The sequence below is a fragment of the Kogia breviceps genome, chromosome 12 (assembly GCF_026419965.1).
Source record: "Kogia breviceps isolate mKogBre1 chromosome 12, mKogBre1 haplotype 1, whole genome shotgun sequence".
In the NCBI taxonomy this organism is placed as follows: Eukaryota; Metazoa; Chordata; class Mammalia; order Artiodactyla; family Physeteridae; genus Kogia; species Kogia breviceps.
This window is the reverse complement of record NC_081321.1, coordinates 2,197,859-2,220,314: the sequence shown is the minus strand read 5'-3', so window position 1 is coordinate 2,220,314 and position 22,456 is coordinate 2,197,859. Positions and strand designations below refer to the sequence as shown.

Sequence of the window (22,456 nt, the reverse complement as noted above, 5' to 3'; positions counted from 1 at the left end):
CTTTGTTTTTCCTCTCAGCTGGGAAAACTGAGCTCTGTATTATCTACAGTCCGTTATTCTGTTCTTCAGTTATTATATTTCTTATCTGGGAAACTCTGTCTTGGTTTCACTAACCTCCATTCCCATCTTCTGGCTTCCAATGAAGAATAAAAAGGGCTATGTCCTTTTTTAATTTTCTAAAGTTTTTCTCATGTTTTGGGTGCTGAGATAAATGTGTGGGGAGTTTACCTTGATTATACAGTGATTTATATGATTGTATAAGCAATAGTGGTGACTCTATTGAAATATACCTTGAAGTATTGTACTTACCCTTTAGTTTGCTTTGGGTGTAAATTTAACTAATTTTTTAAAGGATATTTCAGCATTAGTCTGCCTAACAATTGCACATTTATTAAGGAAACATGTTTGGTTATCCATCGAGAGATCATCAAACTCCCTAATGCAAACTGCCCCCTGCCACTCCAGATTCCTTGTTTCCATCCCAGATCTACTACGCATCCCCTGTTTACCAATAGTAGTCAGTGAACTGCCCCCTCCTAAACTCACAAGGCCTCCTATGGGTTTGGCATTATCTTAGAAATGGGATACAAAGAAGAGTGTTTGACATCTCAGGATTACTTTTTTAGGTTTGACGATCACAGAACTCTAGTCAGTTGAACCATAAACTCTAGTTCTCAGTTTCTTTTCAATTTATTTTAACGATTATTCACTTATTTAATAGCCATTAGTTAGGTGTCTTCTGTGTGCCAGGTTGAGGATACAGCAGTGAACAAAATATATGCTTCAGTGTTCTTTCACCTTCTTGTAGGGAAGGTAAACATTGAAGTAGTAGATTTTATAGACATAGTGAGGTACAGGGTTTTGATCTCATTGAGAGAGTCAGAGACAGTATTCCTGAGAAAGTTGGTTTAAATTGAGAGTTTCATTGGCCTGTGTTTGGGGTGCTAAGGCAGATCTGTATGAAGGAATGAGCCAGTAGCCCCAGTCATCTGGGGCTCTTTACCAGAAATATTTCTAGGGTTTTTTTGTTTGTTTGTTTGTTTGTTTGTGGCTGCGTTGGGTCTTCGTTGCTGCACGCGGGCTTTCTCTAGTTGCGGCGAGCAGGGATTACTCTTCGCTGCGGTGTGCGGACTTCTCATTGTGGTGGCTTCTCTTATTGCAGAGCATGGGCTTTAGTAGTTGCATTGCGCAGACTCTAGGGAGCATGGGCTTCAGTAGTTGTGGTACACAGGCTCAGGAGCCGTGGCACGTGGACTTAGTTGCTCCACAGCATGTGGGATCTTCCCGGACCAGGGATCAAATCTCTGTCCCCTGCATTGGCAGGCGGATTCTTAACCACTGTGCCACCAGGGACGTCCTAGGGTTCTTGAAGAAAGTCATGCCAATATTGTTGCCCCGTCAGTATTTCCATCATACTCAACCTCTGTCTTATTAATATACTAATGATAATTTATATTGATATTAACTGTTGTCCCCCCCCCCCATGAGAACTGAGCCTCTCAGGGACAGGGTTTTTTTTTCCTTTGTAGACCAGTTCACTACTACATGTCTGGCCTTGCAGTGGTACAGCTGCCATGTAAATAGCAGATGATAGTGTACATATTAACGCATATGCATCCTATGTCTCAGACATTGCATTAAACACTTTGCATATATTATGTAATTTAATTCTTCCAACAACCCTCATTGGGGGTGGTTTACTAGTACTGTTGTCTACACTTTAAAATAAAAAGTCTGAAGCCCAGGATGGCTAGCCCATGATAACATATCTAAAAAATAACAGAGTTATTCTGTTATTCTGATTTCAGGTCCCCTGCTCATGTCAAAATTCTGTACTGAATTCATAAATGTCTAGTACAGTGTCAATCGGTGACCTGAGGGCATTTAAACCTGTCTGTGTAAGTGCCAATGTGAAGAGGGGTAAATGTGTAATTTACCGGCTTAATAACCATATTCTCTGGTGCAGACAAAGAACTGTTGTGTGTCATTGTTCTGCACATGCACTTCGTTCAGGTCTCAGAGAGGCCTTTCCTGCCCATCCATCTAAAGCAGTCTTATGTGTGCACACACTTTACTTCTATCCCCTATGGTTTTATTTTTCTTCATGGCTTTTATCACAGCCTTAACAGTGTTTATCTAAAGCCCCAATTAGAATATAAATTCTATGGGTTGGGCGTTTTATTTGAGTTGTTCTTGGCTGTTTTCCTAGTGCTTAGAGCCTGGCAGGTAATAGGCACTCAGTCAGTGTTTGCGAGATGAATACACAAATACAGAACTATAGGGAGTGAAACACAATGTCGCCTGTGGAGGAAATGGGCTCTGGAGTTGGGTCTGCTTGAGTTCAGATCCCAGCAATGTCATTTCCTAGCTGATACCTTGGGCAAGTTAATTAACTTCTTTGAGCCTAAGCTGGTAGTGAGGATTAATGAGAAAAGTGCCTAAATCAGTCGGTACTTATTAGGTATTGCCACTATTACCATTAACACCATTATGACATGCTTAGTAATGAAATAAGTTGTCTCTTGTTCTGTTCTTTTACCTAGCAACATTCAACAAATAGCAGTGTTTAAAATGTGTTTAATGAACTTAAAATAAAGCCAAGTTTAAAATGAGTGAAAATGAGCTCACATTTATTTATCATCTTGCTTCTTGCCAATCACCTTGCAAAGTGCTTTACATATACTATCTTATTTTAATCTTTTGTGTTTTGATAAGTAGATAATACCTTCATTTTACAGGTGAGAACATAGATTCAGAGGTTAAGCATTTTGCCCAAGGACATGAAGGAGAAATACTAATAGTAGGGTCAGAAATCAAGCATCTCTAACATAACACTAATACAAAACTTAAAATGTTTTCCTTTTCCTGTTTCTGTTTTTTGAACTTTTTCCCCTAGATTTCAAGGGAAAAAAATTTAGGGTACATGGGTAGCATAAGTCTAAGATTGGTGTCACAGGTTTGAGCCTCTGTTTAACAGGGTTCATGGTCCCTGTTCAAAAGAGAAAAACTTACCTTGAAGTTTTCTGCCATTGGCAATGAAAAGATCCAAATAAGAGTAGTAATGTACTTAGCACAATTTTTGTCTGCTATTAAAAGAATAGAAACTACAGTAAGCAGTGGCATCAGTTTTTTATATGGAGGATAGTGCATTTGAGATTGGAGCAGTACACAAGCTTTCATGTATCCAGAGAGTAATGAGCCTTGGGGAATCATGAGGTCAACTAATTTCCTTGGATAGAGCTAGTTGGATTTGGTAGGGAGTTTGAAGAGGCCTGTTTTCCAATGGGATCATAAGGTATGTTCAAATTCCTGTAAACTAATGGTTCATACCAGTAAGAATCTGGCTGAATCCAGCCTCATAACAACCAAGTTAGAAATAATGGGGATTTTTAATTACTTTGTTTGTGTAATTTGACTTTGTCACTGATTCCATTAGCCTTTGGATTGCAAGGTTTGAACATTCCGTCTGGGAAAAACAGAATCAAAGCAGTTGGGGTGAAATTCCTTTTGGCTTTTATATAACAGATTGCATTTCACCCTACTTTTTTACAGAAACAAGTGAAGCTGATTCTTGATTATAGATACGGTTTGAAAAGTTGGGAAAAACTTTGTATTTTTTTCTTTAGCAGTTGGATTTTTTTTGGTGTGTGATATCCCAGAGATCTAAATCCACTGGAATTAGCTAAAATGATTCCTTTATAAATTTTATTCCTATTTCCATCCAATAAACTTAAATTATACACATAAGAGAAAACTTGGTGTGTCATAGGGTGTATCTTAGGAACATTTTACCTGATTTTCAAAGTCATTCTATTACTGTCCTGTGATTTGATTAATATTAAAGGGTCTTAATCAGACCATTAATCTTAAACCAAACAGTTGGGTATCATTCCCAACATTTTAGGTGCTAAAAAACAATTGTGAAATCCCTATTTCAGAGTTTCTCAGAAAAGCTAGTTTTATTTATCCCAGCTGAATGTTGATCTATAATTCACACAGCATTAGACTACAGAATAAAAACTGATAGGATATAGAGAGATGGTTTCTACTGTGCTTAAGTAAATTATAATAGTATATTGAGTTTCTTGTTATCTTGTAAATAATTTGTATGTCAGAAGATTCATACAAATACTTTGTAGTTGCCGCCTTCTCTCTCTGTGTGATTTGAGGTATACCTTGAAAGAAGGGTAGGACTCAGTTGACTGAAAAAGGGGGCATAGAAAGAGTTCTTGTGAAAATGTGCATTAAGTATTCAGTGAAAAAGTAACTAATTTGGCTGGAGTTATTTGGGGGGAGATAGGAGTAGAGAAGTAGGTAGAAGTTGACTTGTGAGGGCTTTTCACCCCAGATTAAGAAAATTAAAAGCACTATAATGTGGGCTAGAAGTAACACTGAACTAGACATTGTTGAATCTGCATTCTAGTTTTTGCTTTACCATTGACTAGGCCCTTACCCACTAGAATATAGGCTCTTATTTGTTGTATTCTAGATGCTGAAGGTAATGCAGTATATCTAGTAGGTGTCTTATACGTACTAGACTAGACTGGACACGACACCTCTTAGATGCCAGTGAATTAATGAATTAATTTCATCTTTGACATGGCATTAATCTCTTTGATCTACAGTTTTCTCATTTGAACAAGTTGGGACTCTAACTCAGATTCTTTCTAGATCTGTGATCCTGTGGTCATCTTGTAGGTGTGGAGTAATATTTGAGTAATGTGTTGTGAGTTAAATGATGTCAGATGATTGGAAATGGTTAAATGTCAGATGATTAGATGAAGCCAGATGATTGAGCTGGCCAAAATGTAAAATACAAATTGGAGAGAATAGAAACATTGAGCCCCATCTTAAATTGGTCTAAGTTTAAAGAAGTGAGGTGTTGATAATCTGGATTTTGGTGGTCACGATTGTTATGCAGAAGAAGCAATGGTTTTGAGAAGTAACAAGCCAGTAAAAATCTCATTTTGTCCAACTGGCGGTCTTTGGCTCCTGGAGGGGCAGTAGGAGTACTGGCAGCAGAGCTCATCGATACGGGGCTGTTCTAAACGCTTCTCATTGTTTAAAGAGCTCCTAGAGCATAACAGTTCTTAAATCCTGGCGGAGAAGAAGCATCCAGGAAGACTGAGGTTTCTGTTCTGGAAAGAATGATACCATTGAGAGAAATGGAGGAAATCCAGAGAAAGGCACTGACTTGAAGAGAAGGAAGAAGTAGAGTTTAGACATATAAACTGTTACATGTATGTGAATGGTATTTTTATTGTATACATTGAAAACTTTTATTTTGGTATATAAAAAAAGGCTCGTCTTCATAGATCTAGATGTTTGTGCGTACATTATACCATTGTCCAAAAAAATCTACCTCATTTTTGGTTTTGTTTGTTGCACAGTAAAGTTTAAAAACCTACTCACGTGTTTTGTGTGATGAACCTCTGAAGCAGGGAGCGTGGTGCCCGTTTTCTGGCTCTTCCGTTTTCATTTAGCTTAGCACCTAAGCAGCTTCAGTCAGACACTTAAGTCAGAGGCATTGGTGGACCGCATTGCTGTATTTATGAACAATAGCTGGCATCCTACACTGCCTACTTAGTGTACTTTGTAGTGACAAATTGTGTTGAGCAAGAGATCTGTGGCAACTACTTGGAGATAGCTTGTTAGAAATAATAGTCATTTCTATCCTTTAGGGTAGAAATAATCCTACCAAATAACTTCTAAGCCGTTGTCCTCCTGTTAACTGAGTAATTAAAGCCTTAGTACCCACTGTCTTGATGGGGATTCAGCTTACCAGATTACAAGGGATACACTTTGTTATGTTATCCATTATAATATTGCAATGAACAGTGCTTTTTCTACCATCTTTGTTAATGGCATGAAGAAAAACCTTTCCTTAATGACTAAAATCAAAGTAGTAGTCATTTGGGTCCATGAGATCTTCCTGGCAAATAGAAATATCTTTAGGTAGATCTTCATATTGAGGCTTTTAATAATAGGAGGGAACGGAGAAGGATAAATTCTTATCACTTCTGGGTGTTAAGAAGCTGTTCACAGCTATTTAATTTTGTTTTAATGTACCATGAGACAGTGAGTGGTAAGGCAGTTTACCTTAATGTCACCACTTTTAAAATTAGGGTAACAAGAACTATTATGCTCACTTTTCAAGTGAGTTTAAGGAATATGGCCCAGGTCACACAGACTTGGTGCATGAGAGGTTGAACTAGGAACTCATTCCCAGTATTGGGTTTTCCTTGTCCAGTGTTCTTTTGGCTATATATTCTTAGTTTACATTTTGGTCATTGAATTCATTCCCCATTTTCTTTTAAAGCATAGTTTCAACATGATTAAGGGGGAAGGGAGTGTTTAGATAAACCAGATTTCTGGTGTAGCTTTTGATGTCAAGGAGGCAGAACCTGTGGACATAATGGGTGGAGCTTCGAGCAAGTAAAAAAATCTTATTTTGCTTGTTTAGGGATCTGCTGCTGTTGGAGGAGAAGCAGGAGGAGGAGGAGTGGCAGACTAAGTTTCCCTGCTGTTTGGCGTGTAGTTTTGTTCAAAGGGCTGATCTGGAATAAGTAGATTGTTGGCTCAGAGCAAACTTGTGTCTGAGAGTTGGGGAAGCATGGCTAGTGTCAAACAAGAAACTAAACTTCAGCCTGATTTTGATGTCTGCCTTGCTTATGCTGTGGGCTAAGTTACTCTGTTAATTTACATCTTATATATTTCCCCTCTCATTTTCCTCTAACTATAACAAGCCTGTTTTGCCTTTTCTGATGGATTTTACTAAGAGAGATTTTTGCTCAGTGTTTGTCATCGTAAATTCTCATTGCTGCTGCTGTCCTCAAAAGAATTGTGTAAATGAGGTGGGTAAGAATTTCCAGTGTATACAAAAGGTATGTTGTAGCCATTTGATGATATGTGTGGAAAGTTTCAGTTAAAGTATTGAGAGTGTTTAGTTCAAAATGCTTTTTAAAATAATTTAGTTTTGTAGTTTAGTTAACTTACACAACATTTTATATGAGGAGGAAGGAGACTTTTCTCAATTCTGAATGGTTAGGAAAAGTTTTGCTCTTATGGAAAGGAAAATGTTACCCTAACACATTTGAAACGTAAGTTTGTAAGAAACAAGTGCTGATAACTTTTTAAGAGCTAAAAGATTGAACCAGAGAATACTGTATTATGACTCACTTACATTTTTATTATGACTCACTTTTATTATTCCAGCAGATTAGTTGCAAACTGTAAGTATATAGAATTGACAGAAAAACTTAGTCTGTAAGATGCATGTATGTGTTTGGGATTTTTCTTAGTTTAAATAAAGCAACATATTTTATAAACATTTTTGTCAACTTTAAAAAAAAAATATCAACTCTCATTGTGCCCTTGGAGAGTCACAATTGTTGTTATTGTTTTCTTTTTGTACTCCATTTAAGACTGCACAAGAGTCACCTTTGTTTTTTTGTTTAAGAGAATATATAATTTTATGTAATCGCAAAAGTGTCTTAAATGAACGTACATTAGCTGTTCAAGAAGTACTTTTGTTTAATGCAGAGAAACACGCTACTGTCCCATGTCAAAAAACATAATATGGCACTGCTGCCTAAAGAGAGATCCTGTGAATTACAACAGTAAGGAAGAATATTTCTAGAGCTGCCAGGTTGCTAGCTCTGGAAGGATGGAGTGACAGGGTGCGTGTCTTTAACTAACTTAATTTTTCTTATATGTAAAACATTAGCCCAATTTATCTGCCTCAGCACTTTTCTGTTTTGTATTTTTGAACCTCATTCAGAATAGGTGAGCAACACTTGGCTTCTGTTGGTCAGAACAGGACTAGAATAGGACTCTCTGGGGCTAAATCAGACAGAAGAGAAAAGAAGGTGACATTTGAAGGATTTTCAGACTCTAAGTTGATTATCTTTGTTGAAATACATAAATTAAAAGGAAAAAAGATGAAATATTATCATTAAAACATTTTCTCATCATTATTTTGTTCTGTCTGGTGCTTAAATCGTGTTTTAGAATAATCTTAAACCAACTTTTTAATTTTAAAAAATTATCAATTATAAAAGAGTTCTCTTATCTCCTTTTAATTTTTGAATTTTATTTATTTTTTTATACAGCAGGTTCTTATTAGTTATCCATTTTATACATATTAGAGTTCTCTTATCTCTTAAGAACAAGAAGCCTCTAAGTATGATGAGTGCTGTGTATTGAAACCTGTGCTTGTTTATTTTAAGCAGCTTTCCATCATGTGTCCCAGATGCATTTTCTGTAGGTCACTTTCAGGGTCATTTACATTTCATGCTCATTGTTACCTTTTTTTTTTTTTTGGTCATTTTTAGGATATAATCCCTATGTATTCTTGCTTCTTTGCAAATGGTTCAGAATACTTCTGTTAGATATTTTGATAATTCTGGTTTCTTGATGGTTGCTGAGATTTCTTCTTGTCTTTTTCATTATCTCAGTGGGTAATGTTTTAATACCAGCTGCTGGACTGTCTCCATTTTATTGGCTGTCTTGGCACCTGCAACATTTTTTAAGGCAGCAGTGGCATCTGAATATGTTGTGTAGCATTGGTATGGAATTTTCTGTACCTAAATCTTGGCTATACGTTGAGAAAGCAGCTTAACCTAGTAGAGTTCAACATATTATATGATGCGTAGTTGCTGGTTTTGTCATTATGACCTTATATCTGATTTGTTCAACTAGCATTTCTGCTTGTAAATAGGAATTCCTGTTTGTAAAGTCATGAATGTATGTATGTCTGCATAGGTAGGATTAACAAGAGGGTTATTTTTTTTTTTTTTTTTTACATTTTTTTTTTAACATCTTTATTGGAGTATAATTGTTTTACAATAGTGTATTAGTTTTCCCTCTACAACAAACTGAATCAGTTCAAGAGGGTTATTTTTAAGGATAACCAAGGATGAAAGCAAGTTCACTGTGGATCTTGGTGATTATTTTTCGAAGAGAATTCTTTGCTTCCTTTTAACTGTAAGCTTTATTATCTTTGGTGATGGCCTTTGAAGTCAGAGATGTGCCTTAGGTCAGCAAACTTAATAATTCAAAGAGATTTCAACCTAGGTAATCACATATGATTCTAGTTCCCATGAATATAGTTGGACAGGTATTATCCCCATTTGCTAGACAGGGACTGAAGCTCAGAGCTGCTTCTGCTTGTCCAGTTCACAGTGATTTCAAGTCTTCTATTACATCCCTTTGATCTTTCCAATGTGCCTGTGCCAGATTGAAACAGAAGAGTCTTGTAATATAGTCAGTATAGGTGTGATTTATTAACTCAGTATGTAGAGTTTTATTGCCAGAGGGCTAAACTACATTCCTCTAAAGTGTATGTGTTTATGGAAGTAGGAACATTTTTTTCTAATCATAGTCTATATCCTCTTTTAACTACTTCCCTGTAACATATGGAATGTCCTTACATGCAGAGGCCAACTGTGTATTAATGTCCAATTTTAGCAAAGAACAGTCCTTCAGATAATTTTCTGCCAATAGTGAATGTTCTAAGAATTTAATATATGGTATTCTAGATTGTTTTTCCCATTATATTTATAAATAGCATCTTAAAAGTTTGCTTTTATACACTTTTACATGTTTATTGTAGAAAAACAAATATAAAACAAAATCTCCAGTTCTACTACTACTAGAGAACTTTTAGTGAGCCTCCTCCTTTTTTTTCCTTAAAACAGTTCCTGTTTTCTTTAGCTTTAATTTGAAATACCATACCAGCTTGCTCAGTTAAAGCATTCTTTTGCTTCAGCAGCATTATTTTTTGTTTTCATTAGAATGATTATGTGAAGACAAAGACTAGTTGGAAAACTTAGCTGATCTTGAAAAATAAAAAGATTGAGGAAAATACAAATACTTATCTTTGTAGTCATTACTTAGAAACAAACATTTTAAATACATGGATTTTTAAATTTAGGGTCAGCCTTATTAGACAGTTTCGTGTTGTGGAAAGTTAGCCCTAGAGGGAGAATCCTCCAAATCAGGACTATTTAAAAAGAATTGATTGATTAATTGATTATTTATTTATTTATTTTTGGCTGTGTTGGGTCTTTGTTGCTGCGCACGGGCTTTCTCTAGTTGCGGCGAGCGGGGGCTACTCTCCTTTGCAATGCGCGGGCTTCTCATTGTGGTGGCTTTTCTTGTTGCAGAGCATGGGCTCTAGGCGCGCGGGCTCAGTAGTTGTGGCTCGCAGGCTCTTGAGCGCAGGCTCAGTAGTTGTGGCGCACGGGCTTAGTTGCTCCGCAGCATGTGGGATCTTCCTGGACCAGGGCTCCAACCCGCGTCTCCTGCATTGGCAGGCCAGTTCGTAACCACTGCGCCACCAGGGAAGTCCCTTCCCCTTTTCTAATTTATTTATTTATTTACTTTTAGGACTTTTGAATAATGTAGTGAGTAATTGATGAGAATCATCCCACCACAACTCTAGTATTTAAAGACTTTAGAGCTAACCATTTGATATATTTCATTTCAATCTGTGAGAGATTACACACATTTCTGTGATTTATCAAATTATGTCACTTATTCTAATATATATCATCACTGAGACAGTAGCTGATTATAATTTATAATATACTCTAACTTTTCTAGTCCTGTCTCCTGTTTCCTACTCCCTGTGTGTTATGTGGTTATAGACTTACAGTGCCACTTGGGCAGTATATCGGTGTTGCTGCTTCAAATTAATCCATGTGGTTACTTAGATGAGGCAAGAATAGGTAATGAGAAGTTTTTCTCCACACCACCTCTCAGACAGGAGTAGTTTGTTATTCTTCTTTCTTACATATATTTTCCACACACTGCTAAAATTTTCCTAGCAAAGAATTTACACTTTGTGAAGATTCTAAAATATTACTATGATGCTGTTTAGTATTATATATAATAGTGATATTGAATTTTCTTTGGAAATTAATTGGAGAGCTTGTCTTTCATGTGGGTCTGATGTATCACTCGTCCTTTTATGTTTCATATGTACAAGACAATTTGCTCTTCATTTATCATGCCAAACCAATCCAAATTCTTAACTTCTGGTTGAGTTTGTTAAGGTATACTATAATAATAGCATACTTGCCAAACTAAGCATGCGAATTCATGCCCATAAATGTTATGTTGGTTAATGTGTTAGGGAACGAGGTTGAACAGAAGATCTTCTAACCAATTACAACATTTGGCCTTCTTTTTAGCCAGTAACTTCCATTACCTGAAACGCAGCAAAAGATGTTAACAACAGCCTAAATTTTTTGTTAGCCATATGGAGCCATGGAAGTAAGTGACTCCACCGTCTTATTAATTATTCCCTATTGTTATCTTGTGGGGGCTAGATTGCCGCTTCCAAGCTCTGACCCTGCGTGGGCTATAGATCTTGCAGGCAAATCAGAAACAAGCCAGGATGGTAAGGAGGAATCTAGTGGAACCTTAAGAGGCAAGTAAAAATAAAGTTCAAAGTCTCTGTCTTTGTTAACATGTTTCTGTCGCTATTTTTATGATTTTCAGGGGGTGAAGCCAGCCAGTTTTGACAAAGTAGCAATTCCTGAAGTGAAGGAAATTATTGAAGGATGCATACGACAAAACAAAGATGAAAGGTAATTTGCCTCTTTTGACCTGGGTATTTGCTTAAACAAAAACTTCAAGTGTAATAGGCTCTCGATAGAACACTCAGTCTAAGGTGTATTTAATACTTGTGATTAGTTTCTCTGTTTATGTCTTGTAATATCTTTAAAAGTAGAGTTCTGAACATTGAAGGTAGTATTCAGATTTGGTATACTGAAATGTTGTAAGAATGTGGTTTGGTAGAGTTAAATTAAACCAAAACCACCTTAAACATAGCTGCTGCATTCAGTAAGAACTGCTTACAGCATCAACATGATTTGTAAAACTCAGTAGAGTTCTGTCCTTAATGCAGCAGATCTGTTCCTTAGTCCTTTACCCGTTGAATTCTAAAACATGAAATAAAGTATTGGCTCTTTAAAATCAACTCAGCTATGCAGGTCTTGATTTGCTGTTACTATGCCAGAACTGAAGAAGAGCAAAATGTCAAAATTCCTTTGAGTAAAAAGTGACGACTTCACCCAGAGCTTGGGAGGAGATCTGGCTTAGTCATTTATGCTTACAGAGGACTTTTCTCAGAGGAGGGGCAAGTATCTGATCTGCCATATAGCTGATTCATCACCCGTTAGGCATGGCAAAGGTCCAATGTCTGTTTTTGAAAAATAATCTGCTTTCACCATCCCCCTCACCCTCCAGAGAAGAAAAAGTAGACCAGGTAGTGCAGATAGAAATTGTAAATTGAGCATAATCTGCCTCCCGAAGAATGCGAGCGATCAGGTGCATCAACCAAATTAAAGACTTCCATATCTTCACTCCTCCAGTCTCATGTTCTTTTCATAACTTTGTTATTTGGAAGAACTTAACATCATGATCTTTAAGGCTTTTTCGTAGAAATTTAGTTGGGTTTCTATTTTCATATACACTGATTGAAAAGGAGAGTCTTTAATCTCTTTAAGAACTTTTTAAAAAAACCATAAATAAAGGAATATTTGTCTCCAGTCTTAAAGTGTGTTACTCTTGTTTCTTTTCTGGATGGAACAGTTTACTAGATTACTGGTATTTTGAGACCATTTATCTAGAGAAAATTGTTCCACAATCAGACTTCTGCTTGCCTAGTACACAAGGTGTTGAACAAAGAATTGAGAGGATTTATTGGAGTAAATAAAGGTTGCTGTAGTAGAAGGTAATGTACTAGAAATAAAAAGATTTTCGAGTTTTGATTCCACCATTTATGACTTTTATAACTGTGAGCAAGATTGTCAGTCTCTCTGAGGATCCATTTCCTAATAATCAGGAAATGATATTTCATTGGATGTTGGTCAAGGATCAGATGAGATCATGCATACAAGATTTTTTTATTATCTATAAGCACTATGTAAATGATTATGTGGTATTTTAAAGCTATGATATTCTGTGTATTACTCGCTATTACTAGCACACTGTTAACTAAGATGAGATTAGATCATTAGGTTTTAAAAGTATCACTTTGAGCTCTTATTTGTAAATGAGATTGTTCTGGTGTTCTGTAACTTGAATAAAACTATAATCACTGTTCAAATGGAGCAGTGTAGAATGAGTTACAGAATTTCCCTTGTTCTTCTTTTTGCAGTCTGTTTTCATTATTCCAATAACAATAATCAACCATACTTGAAAAGTATCTTTTAAATCTAATGGCATTTTGTTTTTTGTTTCTTTCCCCTCTCTTTTGAAGATACTCTATCAAAGACCTTTTGAACCATGCCTTCTTCCAGGAGGAAACAGGGGTACGGGTAGAATTAGCAGAAGAAGATGATGGCGAAAAGATAGCCATTAAATTATGGCTACGTATTGAAGATACTAAGAAATTAAAGGGGAAATACAAAGACAATGAAGCTATTGAGTTTTCCTTTGACTTGGAGAGAGATGTGCCAGAAGAGGTTGCTCAAGAAATGGTAAATTAACACTAATCAGCCATTTAAAAATTGATGTAGACTTATGTACATTGATACTGTTGAGCAGAAAAGCAGTTTATGAAGCAGTGTGTATGGCATATTCCACTGATATAAAATTGTGTTGATTAATGGCCCTAAAAGTTATTTTAATTTTAGGAGACATGTATAGACATAGATACGTGTATTTTAGGAGATGTGTATAGACATAGATACGTATAAGGGTGGATGGACGGACAGGCAGGCAGGCGGGCAGACAGACATACAGAAAGAGAGAGAGAATGAACCAGAAAGCATTCTGAAGTAATTTTGAAAGTCTGTAAGGTTGACTGACTCCTAATCAGTATAACCTATTTAGTTAGAATGACAAGGTATGTTTTCTAAATACTGATACAGTAGCCTTTGATCAATCATCTGGATAAACCCTATAAATAGATCACACATTGTCTTTACTTCAAAGGGAGTTTTCAAGATCAATTATTAGTAGGTAGCCCTTGGTGAATCATTTTTGAAGTATGTCTAAAAGATCACTGTTCAAAAAGGAAACTTCACCCATCTTAGGCTTGCCATGGTACCTGAATAGCCATTTACTGTGCAAAGATAATCACAGGCTGTCTCTGCTAGAATGTGTTAGAACCATTCAGTACTACTTACCTCTGAGAAGGGGTCAGGTATGAAATAGGTACTTACTTATTTATTTATTTATTTATTTTTTGTGGTACGCGGGCCTCTCACCGCTGTGGCCTCTCCCACTGCGGAGCGCAGGCTCCGGACACGCAGGCCCAGCGGCCATGGCTCACGGGCCCAGCCGCTCCGCGGCACGTGGGATCCCCCCGGACCGGGGCACGAACCTGCGTCCCCTGCATTGGCAGGCGGACCCCCAACCACTGCGCCACCAGGGAAGCCCTAGGTACTTATTTTTAATTGTCAGGTTTTTATACTGTTCGAGGTTTTTATTTTTAATCTTCATATATTTACCACAGTTGTTTTATCTGGTTAAGGGGTTGTCTTGTGAAAGGAAGTAAAAGCAACACAGGTTAATATTAATATTGATGGTTACATGTGAGTGGGAGATAGAGTGAATATAATAGAATGAGCCTTTTGGTTTAAAAACTTGGATGTGGGGACTTCCTTGGTGGTGCAGTGGTTAAGAATCCGCCCTCCAGTGCAGGGGGCCCGGGTTCGATCCCTGGTCAGGGAACCAGATCCCGCATGCCTGCCGCGACTAAAGAGAACCATGCTGCAACTAAGACCTGGTGCGGCCAAGGGAAGTTAAATAAATAGAAACTTTGATGTTTAGGTTCCCCATTGTTTTGTTGTTACAGTTAGTGAAGGTACACGTACCCCATGAGTTTCTACAAAGATGATAGCACCCACCCCATGAGTATCTCAGAAAATGGTGGCGAAGTGCATAATGCAGACCAGTAGTTTCACAGTTTGGTTAAGACCAGTCCTTAGAGAGTTCTTTCTTCCCCTTCTCTACTTTTCTCCCCACAAGTACCTTTTCTTGCGTTTGGTTTGTTTTCTTTTCATATCCTCTTGCTTCCTAATAATGTACCCTTTTATCCTTCAGGTAGACTCTGGGTATGTCTGTGAAGGTGATCACAAGACCATGGCAAAAGCCATCAAAGATAGAGTGTCATTAATTAAGAGGAAGCGAGAACAGCGTCAGTTGGTGCGGGAGGAGCAAGAAAAAAGAAAGCAGGAAGAGAGCAGCCTCAAACAGCAGGGGGAGCAGCAGTCCAGTGCTTCCCAGGCAGGAGCCCAGCAGCCCCCTTCCACGTGCACTGGCGGACCTGCTGCCTCTACCACTTCAGCTTCTGTTTCCACACAAGTAGAGCCGGAGGAGCCTGAGGCAGATCAACACCAACAGCTGCAACACCAGCCACCTGGTGTGTCTGTGTTGTGTGAGTCCTGGGGGAAGCGGGCAGGGTTGCTAACGATACTTCTAGTTGACTTTTTATCTTCTCGGTCATCATTTTGCACTGGCCTCTTGGTTTTGAAGTAGAAATCTAATGTGTAAATAAGAAGTTTGAAATGGTTGCCATCTGCCTTTCTTACGTCCGTAGCTAATAGAGTGTGGATGGGACAGTGAGGAAATAGGATTAGGTTCTATCTGGAATTCCACAGGTTCCAACATCTTGAAAGTTCTAATTTGTAGATCTCTACTTTTTATAATTCCTTAAAATATAAAATAAACTAGAAACTAATGAGACTGCTAGTTAGTATTTTGAACTACCTTCTTAATACTAAGAACCCACTGGTTTCCACAGTTAAGACTTTGGAAGCTGTGTCAAACTTCAGGCTGACTAATAAGATTCTGTTTTATTCCCCTGTTCTTCAGGTGGGAAAATACTGTGCTAGCCAGGGAATTTTTTTTTAAGATAGAACCTTTTTCTGTATGGATCCCTCATTTAAAAATGGAAATCTACTTAGTAAAATTAGTATTTTTTTTAATTTAGTTCAGGTCTGTGCAAGGAAAAAAACCAATTAACCCTAAAATCAGGGGTCTGTGATGGGAAAATGTGAACCTTCTTTTCATGATTTGTCTCTTTGTCTTGTGTTTTGGCAATTTATTTCTCCTTCAGCTGACGGGACGGTTGACAGTGGTCAGGGATCTTCTGTCTTCACAGAGTCTCGAGTGAGCAGCCAACAGACAGTTTCGTATGGTTCCCAGCATGAGCAGGCACATTCCACTGGCACCCTCCCAGGGCACACAGCGTCTGCTGTCCAAGCACAGGCTCAGCCCCACGGGGTATATCCACCCTCAAGTATGGTGAGTAGCCGTGCAAGGGAGTGTAAGCCTATAATGTGTTCAGTTCAGACTCTTCTGCCAAATGAGTAACAGCATGAGTCCAGAGTAAAAAATACAAATGGCGCATTTCCAAAGGAGGCAGGTTTATCATAGAGCATAATCGGAGTTGTTCAGGCAGGGGAGGATACCTACATTAATGTGTGAAGACACTGTTGACAAGATTTAAACCAGTTTGCGTTTGGTTAAAGATAATGCTCTTTTTAGCCCTTCAGTGTTGAAACTGTTCCAAGCAGTGTAAGATGGGCACACAGGTGGTTTGGGGGTGGTGGCAAGGAGAGTTTTTCAGAAGTTACTTAAAAGAGTTACTGAGTGTTTTCTGTAAAGTGTCTTAATGTATAAAACACAGGTAAGACCTTCAGGCCATGATAGAATGCTGCATGTGAGTACTCTGTAGTGAAGGAATGAGCATTTAATTTAGCGCTTGTGTTCAGTCATCAGTTGCTATGCGTGTTCTTGCCTTAAAGTCTGTGTTGGACGTGAGTTCCTTCCCCAGTGTATGTTCATTTGCTTTTTCCCTTTATTTTGGTATCTGTTTTATGACTGATTTATTTTCAGTGTCAACTTATAATAGAAATTATATCCTGAAATACTTTATACATTTATATCTATGCATATATACACATACATACACACACATAAACACACATTATTACCCACGTTTTACATTAGCCACTCTTGCTTCTCATATAGAGAATGTTCAAATAGATCATTAGGTAATACCCCATTTCTTATGTTGACCCTCCGTGAAGTCTTCAGAGGTGAATAAGACGCATTTTCTGCCTCAGGAAGGAACTGAGAATTACTGGTCACTGTAGGGCCCTTGTTTAGTGAGATCTTTAGGCAGATAGATTGTCCCTCTTTCTCAGAAAGCTTTTAATCTGAATTCGTGGAACTCTTGCTCTTCATTAAATGAAACTCTATCTTTTTCTGGTAAGAAAATACTTCTGCTTGTTGTGGTCTCTTATCCTACAGCTTGGAATAAAAAATGTTTGGCTAGGTCTCAAGATGGATGGCCACAGTATCAGAAAGAAAACTTCCCATGTACTAGTGTTCTAACAACCTACTTCTCTAACCTTTAAAATAAGTAGGTAGGGTAGAAGAGCTTTATACAGACTGTGCAGGTGTATTTCTGTGATCTAACAAATATTATTTATCAACATTTCTTGTCACTTTCTACTCTTGTTGATTTCTTCTGGATCATCATAACTATAGATTTTTTTAAAAACTATTTTTAATCTCTTGGCTTCCCTCATCACAGGGTTTATGAACTTTGGGTCTCTGTTTTAGAAAAGGAAATGGAGTGATCATTTATGAAGATGTTAAATATTTGCGCCACAAATATAGCTACATTTGATGCTCTAAAAGCAGACTCTAATGACATATGACAGTCTTCTTGCCTTTTAATGACAATATTCTTTGGAATTATTATGAAGAGTTATTAAATATTGAGGATTTTTCAAAACTTTTATAATTATTCCTTTCTAATTCCAGAAAGAATTTACTGTGGCTTGCAACAGTATGTATCAATTATAAGTGGGAAGCAAGAGTGGGAAAGAAAGAAAATGTAATCAGTTACACAGTTCACAATATCTAAAAGGAAATAACAAACTTGCTCAGGACAGCCTTGCAGCATTAGATTTACTGCTTTGTAGCTATATTAAAACCTTTATGTTAAGGTGCTTCAGACTTTCTAACTTTGTAAACCAAAGTTGAACCTCTGATGTGGCTAAAAAAAATTTTAAGTTATTCTTTAGAGATTCACATTTCAGATATTTTTCCATTGACTACTTTAGTAAAAATACAGAATGTTTTCCTGTATCTATTATGAATTATGTCTGGAAAGCTAAGCTCTTCCTAGTAGGAAATGACTTTTTAGCTTTATAGATAAAGATAGACAAGTGTAATAAGTGAAATACTGTGAGCCAACAACATTTTTGTCTAATGCCTTCTAAAATAGAACTGAGAAATCTTTTATGTCTGAGGTTTCCAGAGCTCCTGCAAAGCGATCCAGGCTTAAAATCTTCTACATCTTATAATGTACGTGAAACTAATAGAATTCATTCTTGTTTAATCTTAATAAGTTTGCAGAAACTGCAAGCCAACATTCATCGTTTTCCCTGTCTGTTCTGCTGCCTCAGGCAGTCGGTCATTCTTACTCACACACTCATAACAGTTAATGTTATTGCAGAATGTTTAGGAAGATACTTGGTCATTGTGGTTGTTCATACGTGACCAGCAGTGTAGAGAGAATAGTTACGATCTGCCAAGTGTGCTTTGCGGGATTCCGTCTCCTCAAAAAATGGCTTTGTAGAATTGGGGAGGATGGAACATTTCTTTACGTCAAGTATGCCTTGTTACCATTGTACATTTGGTTGTCCTGTTTTCAGAGTGCTGTGTTTTTCATGTGTGTGTTCGTTTTCTCTGAGCCTCGTCGTGGCTGTAGCATGTCAGTTTGTGTCCCCCATCTTTCTGCTGTTCCCGCTCTGTCCCGCATCTCTCCCAGTGCTCCTTCCACCCGAACACCAGTGCTGTCTGCACCTCTTTCTCCTTCCCTCCTTCGGACTGGCCCTGAGGAAACCTTTGCCGAAAAGCTTTCTAAAGCATTGGAGTGTCCCGCCTGTGCACTCTGCCTTTCAGCGCAAGCACCGACGCCCCAGCCTGCTTTCCCTCTTTGTCAGTACTGTATGTAACATAAACTTCCTGACAAAACTTATTACCAGTGAATACATCCAGGCATCAAGAATTTTAATACAAATTAAGTAAAGAACAGGGCTCGACTTAGTGATATATTATGCTTTTACATTACCAGTTTTTCCTATGGTTTCCCATAACTTTTTGTTATGTAAGGCTTTAAGGGGGAGAAAAGCAAGGGGGTCATGAGAGAGAATGCTTCTAACACTCTTGGCATCTATCAGCGGGGAGCCATAAAATTGAGCTTTTGTTGTATTCTCCTATCCCCCACCAACGTATTCAGATCCTTGCATTTTCATATCTTAGCAAAGAATGTGTGTATTCTTTAATTTTAAACTCGCTGGCTTAATCAAAAGCAAATTTTCTCTTTATCAAACATTACCCAAACATGTTTTCTCCTCACTTTATTCCAAAGAGACACTAATGACCCTGGAGGAGTCCATGTTTTTCCAATAGTGAGTGAAGAATAATTGAAGAGGAAAAGTTGCTTTTAATTTGTTAGCTGTTTAAATGAGGTGTCAGCAAACTAAAAGGCCACACAATGTTCCCTCTTGGACATTTTTTTTTCTTTGAATAAGGTGGGATCTTGACTCTAATGGAATACATTAGATACACATATAGTACATGTGATTTTCTTTGGCCCCATTATTGTCTATGGAAGGTCTATCTTTCAAAGTTGTTTTAAACACTGTAGTACTTTGCTGCTGCTTTTCCAGATAGAGAATTTAGTTAACATTCTGATCTGGCAACCCCCAAATCTTGAGATTTTTACCTAGGAGAATGATTATCTGTATAGTGTTTTATGGCTTTGGGATACTCTTTGAATAAACAACAGTAAAATGGAGCATTCTGAGTCAAAACAGAAACCTCCTTTTAGCTGTTGTGAAGAAGTAACAGTGGAGCCATTTTGCCTATTTGATAGGGGTCTTCCCTATTGAAAGAATGAAACTGATCTACCCTTTTAAAAAAAGAGTCCGTGAAAGTGAATTATTACAGTGTGTACTGTTTGCATTTGACAGGGTATGATTCTAACTTTAGAGTTTTTAATCTAGAACTGCCTCTGTGACAGAGTGCTATTAAATTAAGTTGGCTCGTATTTAAATTATCCTTTTCACCTGATTTGAACACCAAATTAGTCAACACAACTAGAATCAGAAAAGTGGACATTCAATGACTTGGCATCTGTAACATGTTTCATGTAGTAAAATTAATTGCATCTGGTTTGGGGCAGACAGGAGAAAGACATGACAGTCACTGGCCAAGTTGTGTATATTTTACTATCCACCAAAAATTTCTTCTGATTTCTAGTCAGAAGACATACTGTTAGTTGATCAGAAATGAACCCTGGAGCCTCTAATACACCAGCGGACAATAAGACTTCAGAGTAGGAAGACTTGGTACAGTTAGAAGTGAACGTACAAATTGTAGGTAAAAGCAGAATAATCACTTAGAAGGTTAAATTCTTCCCTTTCCTTTGAGAGGGGAAAGTTGTGGAAAAGCAGCTCTCATCTAATGCAGAGAGTCCCACAGAATAATTTTATTGACCCTGGATGTATTTAATGGATTTTTACTATGCACATAATTTCCAAAAGCGTTGTTATTTCTTTATTAATTATAAATTTGGTGTAACCGTTTCATACCATTACACAGTTACCCAATTGTGCATGTCAATGTAATTTCACATATGAATGTATGAATTACTTGTCTTATTCATGTTAATACAGCCTCAGTCCATGGCGCATCCGCGTGGGGGGACCCCAACATACCCAGAATCACAGATATTTTTCCCAACTATTCATGAACGTCCAGTTTCTTTTTCACCACCTCCCACCTGTCCACCGAAGGTGGCCATTTCCCAGCGGCGTAAGAGCACCTCCTTCCTGGAAGCCCAAACTCATCACCTCCAACCCCTGCTGAGGACTGTTGGCCAAAATCTTCTTCCACCTGGTGGCAGCCCAACTAACTGGACACCAGAGGCTGTAGTTATGTTGGGTACTGCAGCCAGTAGAGTCACTGGAGAGCCATGTGAGATACAGGTCCAACCAATGTTTGAACCAACTCAAGTTTACAGTGACTGTAGACCTGGACTAGTACTTCCGGAAGAAGCTCACTACTTTATTCCTCAGGAAGCAGTGTATCTAGCTGGGGTACAATACCAGGCCCAGGTGGCAGAACAGTTTGAGGGTATTCCATACAACTCACCAGTCCTGTCAAGTCCTATGAGACAGACACCTGAACAGAAGCCAGGGCAAGGGGGCCCTACCTCAAGTTCTGTCTTTGAATTTCCATCCGGACAGGCTTTCATGGTAGGACACCTCCAGAATTTAAGATTAGATTCTGGACTGAGCCCAGGATCTCCCCTCTCTAGCATTTCTGCACCTATCAGTACAGATGCTACAGGCTTGAAATTTCACCCTGTCTTTGTTCCTCATTCTGCACCTGCTGTGTTAACTCATAACAATGCGAGCAGAAGCAATTGTGTATTTGAGTTTCATGCACATACTCCAAGCTCCTCTTCAGGAGAAGGAGGAGGAGGAGTTTTACCTCGGCGCATTTACCGAAATCGACAGGTTGCTGTGGACTTGAATCAGGAAGAACCACCTCCTCAATCCACAGGATTACACAGCCGCCTGCAGCCTGTGACTGAAGAACAGCATGATTTCCAGGCCCTAGAACTGACTGTCTCTGTGGTCGAGCCCACCGGACAGAGCTGGCCCATAGGAAGCCCAGAATATTCCAGTGATTCCTCACAAATCACTTCTTCAGACCCCAGTGATTTTCAATCACCTCCCCCTACAGGGGGAGCAGCTGCACCTTTTGGCTCTGACGTCTCATTACCCTTTGTCCGTCTGCCTCAGACAGTGTTAGAAGAATCCCCACTTTTCTTCTGTTTCCCCCAAGGAGCCACATCTCCGCAGGTTTTATCTGCCTCATTTTCTTCAGGAGGATCTGCACTCCATCCACAGGTTATAGGAAAACTTCCACGGTTCTTTTACACTACCCTACTGTGCACCGTTACGTTAAAGTTTTCTACCTTCCTTTCCATTCATGAGGGATGTTGTCTAATTTTATTACGGAGTTTCTCCATTGGTGGGTGGGAGGATTTTAAACTACTTGTATTTAAGAGCAAAATATGAGACAGAAGCGGCCCGATTTACCTATAACGTGTACACCCTTGGAAAAGAGAGCACAAAAACTAGAATTTTAGTTACTCATCAAAATCAGTTACTTCTGTCCATATGTGGAGTGGACAGAGTTCTCAACTAGTAGTGAACACATAAGTGTCTGTAACGTTGACTGAACATTGATTATTTACAAATATTAATGTGAAGTATTTCTTTCTCCCTAGAAACAAACATGGCTAGTTTTTAAAAAAATAGAGAAGATAACATTTCTTTTCCTGTAAAATGCAAAGAATGGAAAATAGGGAATCTTTCTTTCTTTCTTTCTTTTTTTTTAAGTA

At 38.1% G+C, this 22,456-nt stretch overlaps 1 protein-coding gene across 44 annotated transcripts in view; it reads left to right on the top strand.

Moving 5' to 3' along the window:
• WNK1 (WNK lysine deficient protein kinase 1) overlaps positions 1-22,456 on the top strand; it is a 135,913-nt gene that overhangs the window by 75,448 nt on the left and 38,009 nt on the right. For 24 of the 44 annotated variants that reach the window (XM_067008497.1, XM_067008499.1, XM_067008493.1 and 21 more), the window contains exons 5-9: positions 11,506-11,594; positions 13,271-13,490; positions 15,061-15,394; positions 16,076-16,263; positions 20,718-21,959. In XM_067008497.1, coding sequence (XP_066864598.1) covers positions 11,506-11,594; positions 13,271-13,490; positions 15,061-15,394; positions 16,076-16,263; positions 20,718-21,959 — 2,073 coding nt within the window. The remainder of the gene's footprint in view (positions 1-11,505; positions 11,595-13,270; positions 13,491-15,060; positions 15,395-16,075; positions 16,264-20,717; positions 21,960-22,456) is intronic. The other 20 variants (XM_067008508.1, XM_067008507.1, XM_067008506.1 and 17 more) reach the window with 3 other exon arrangements.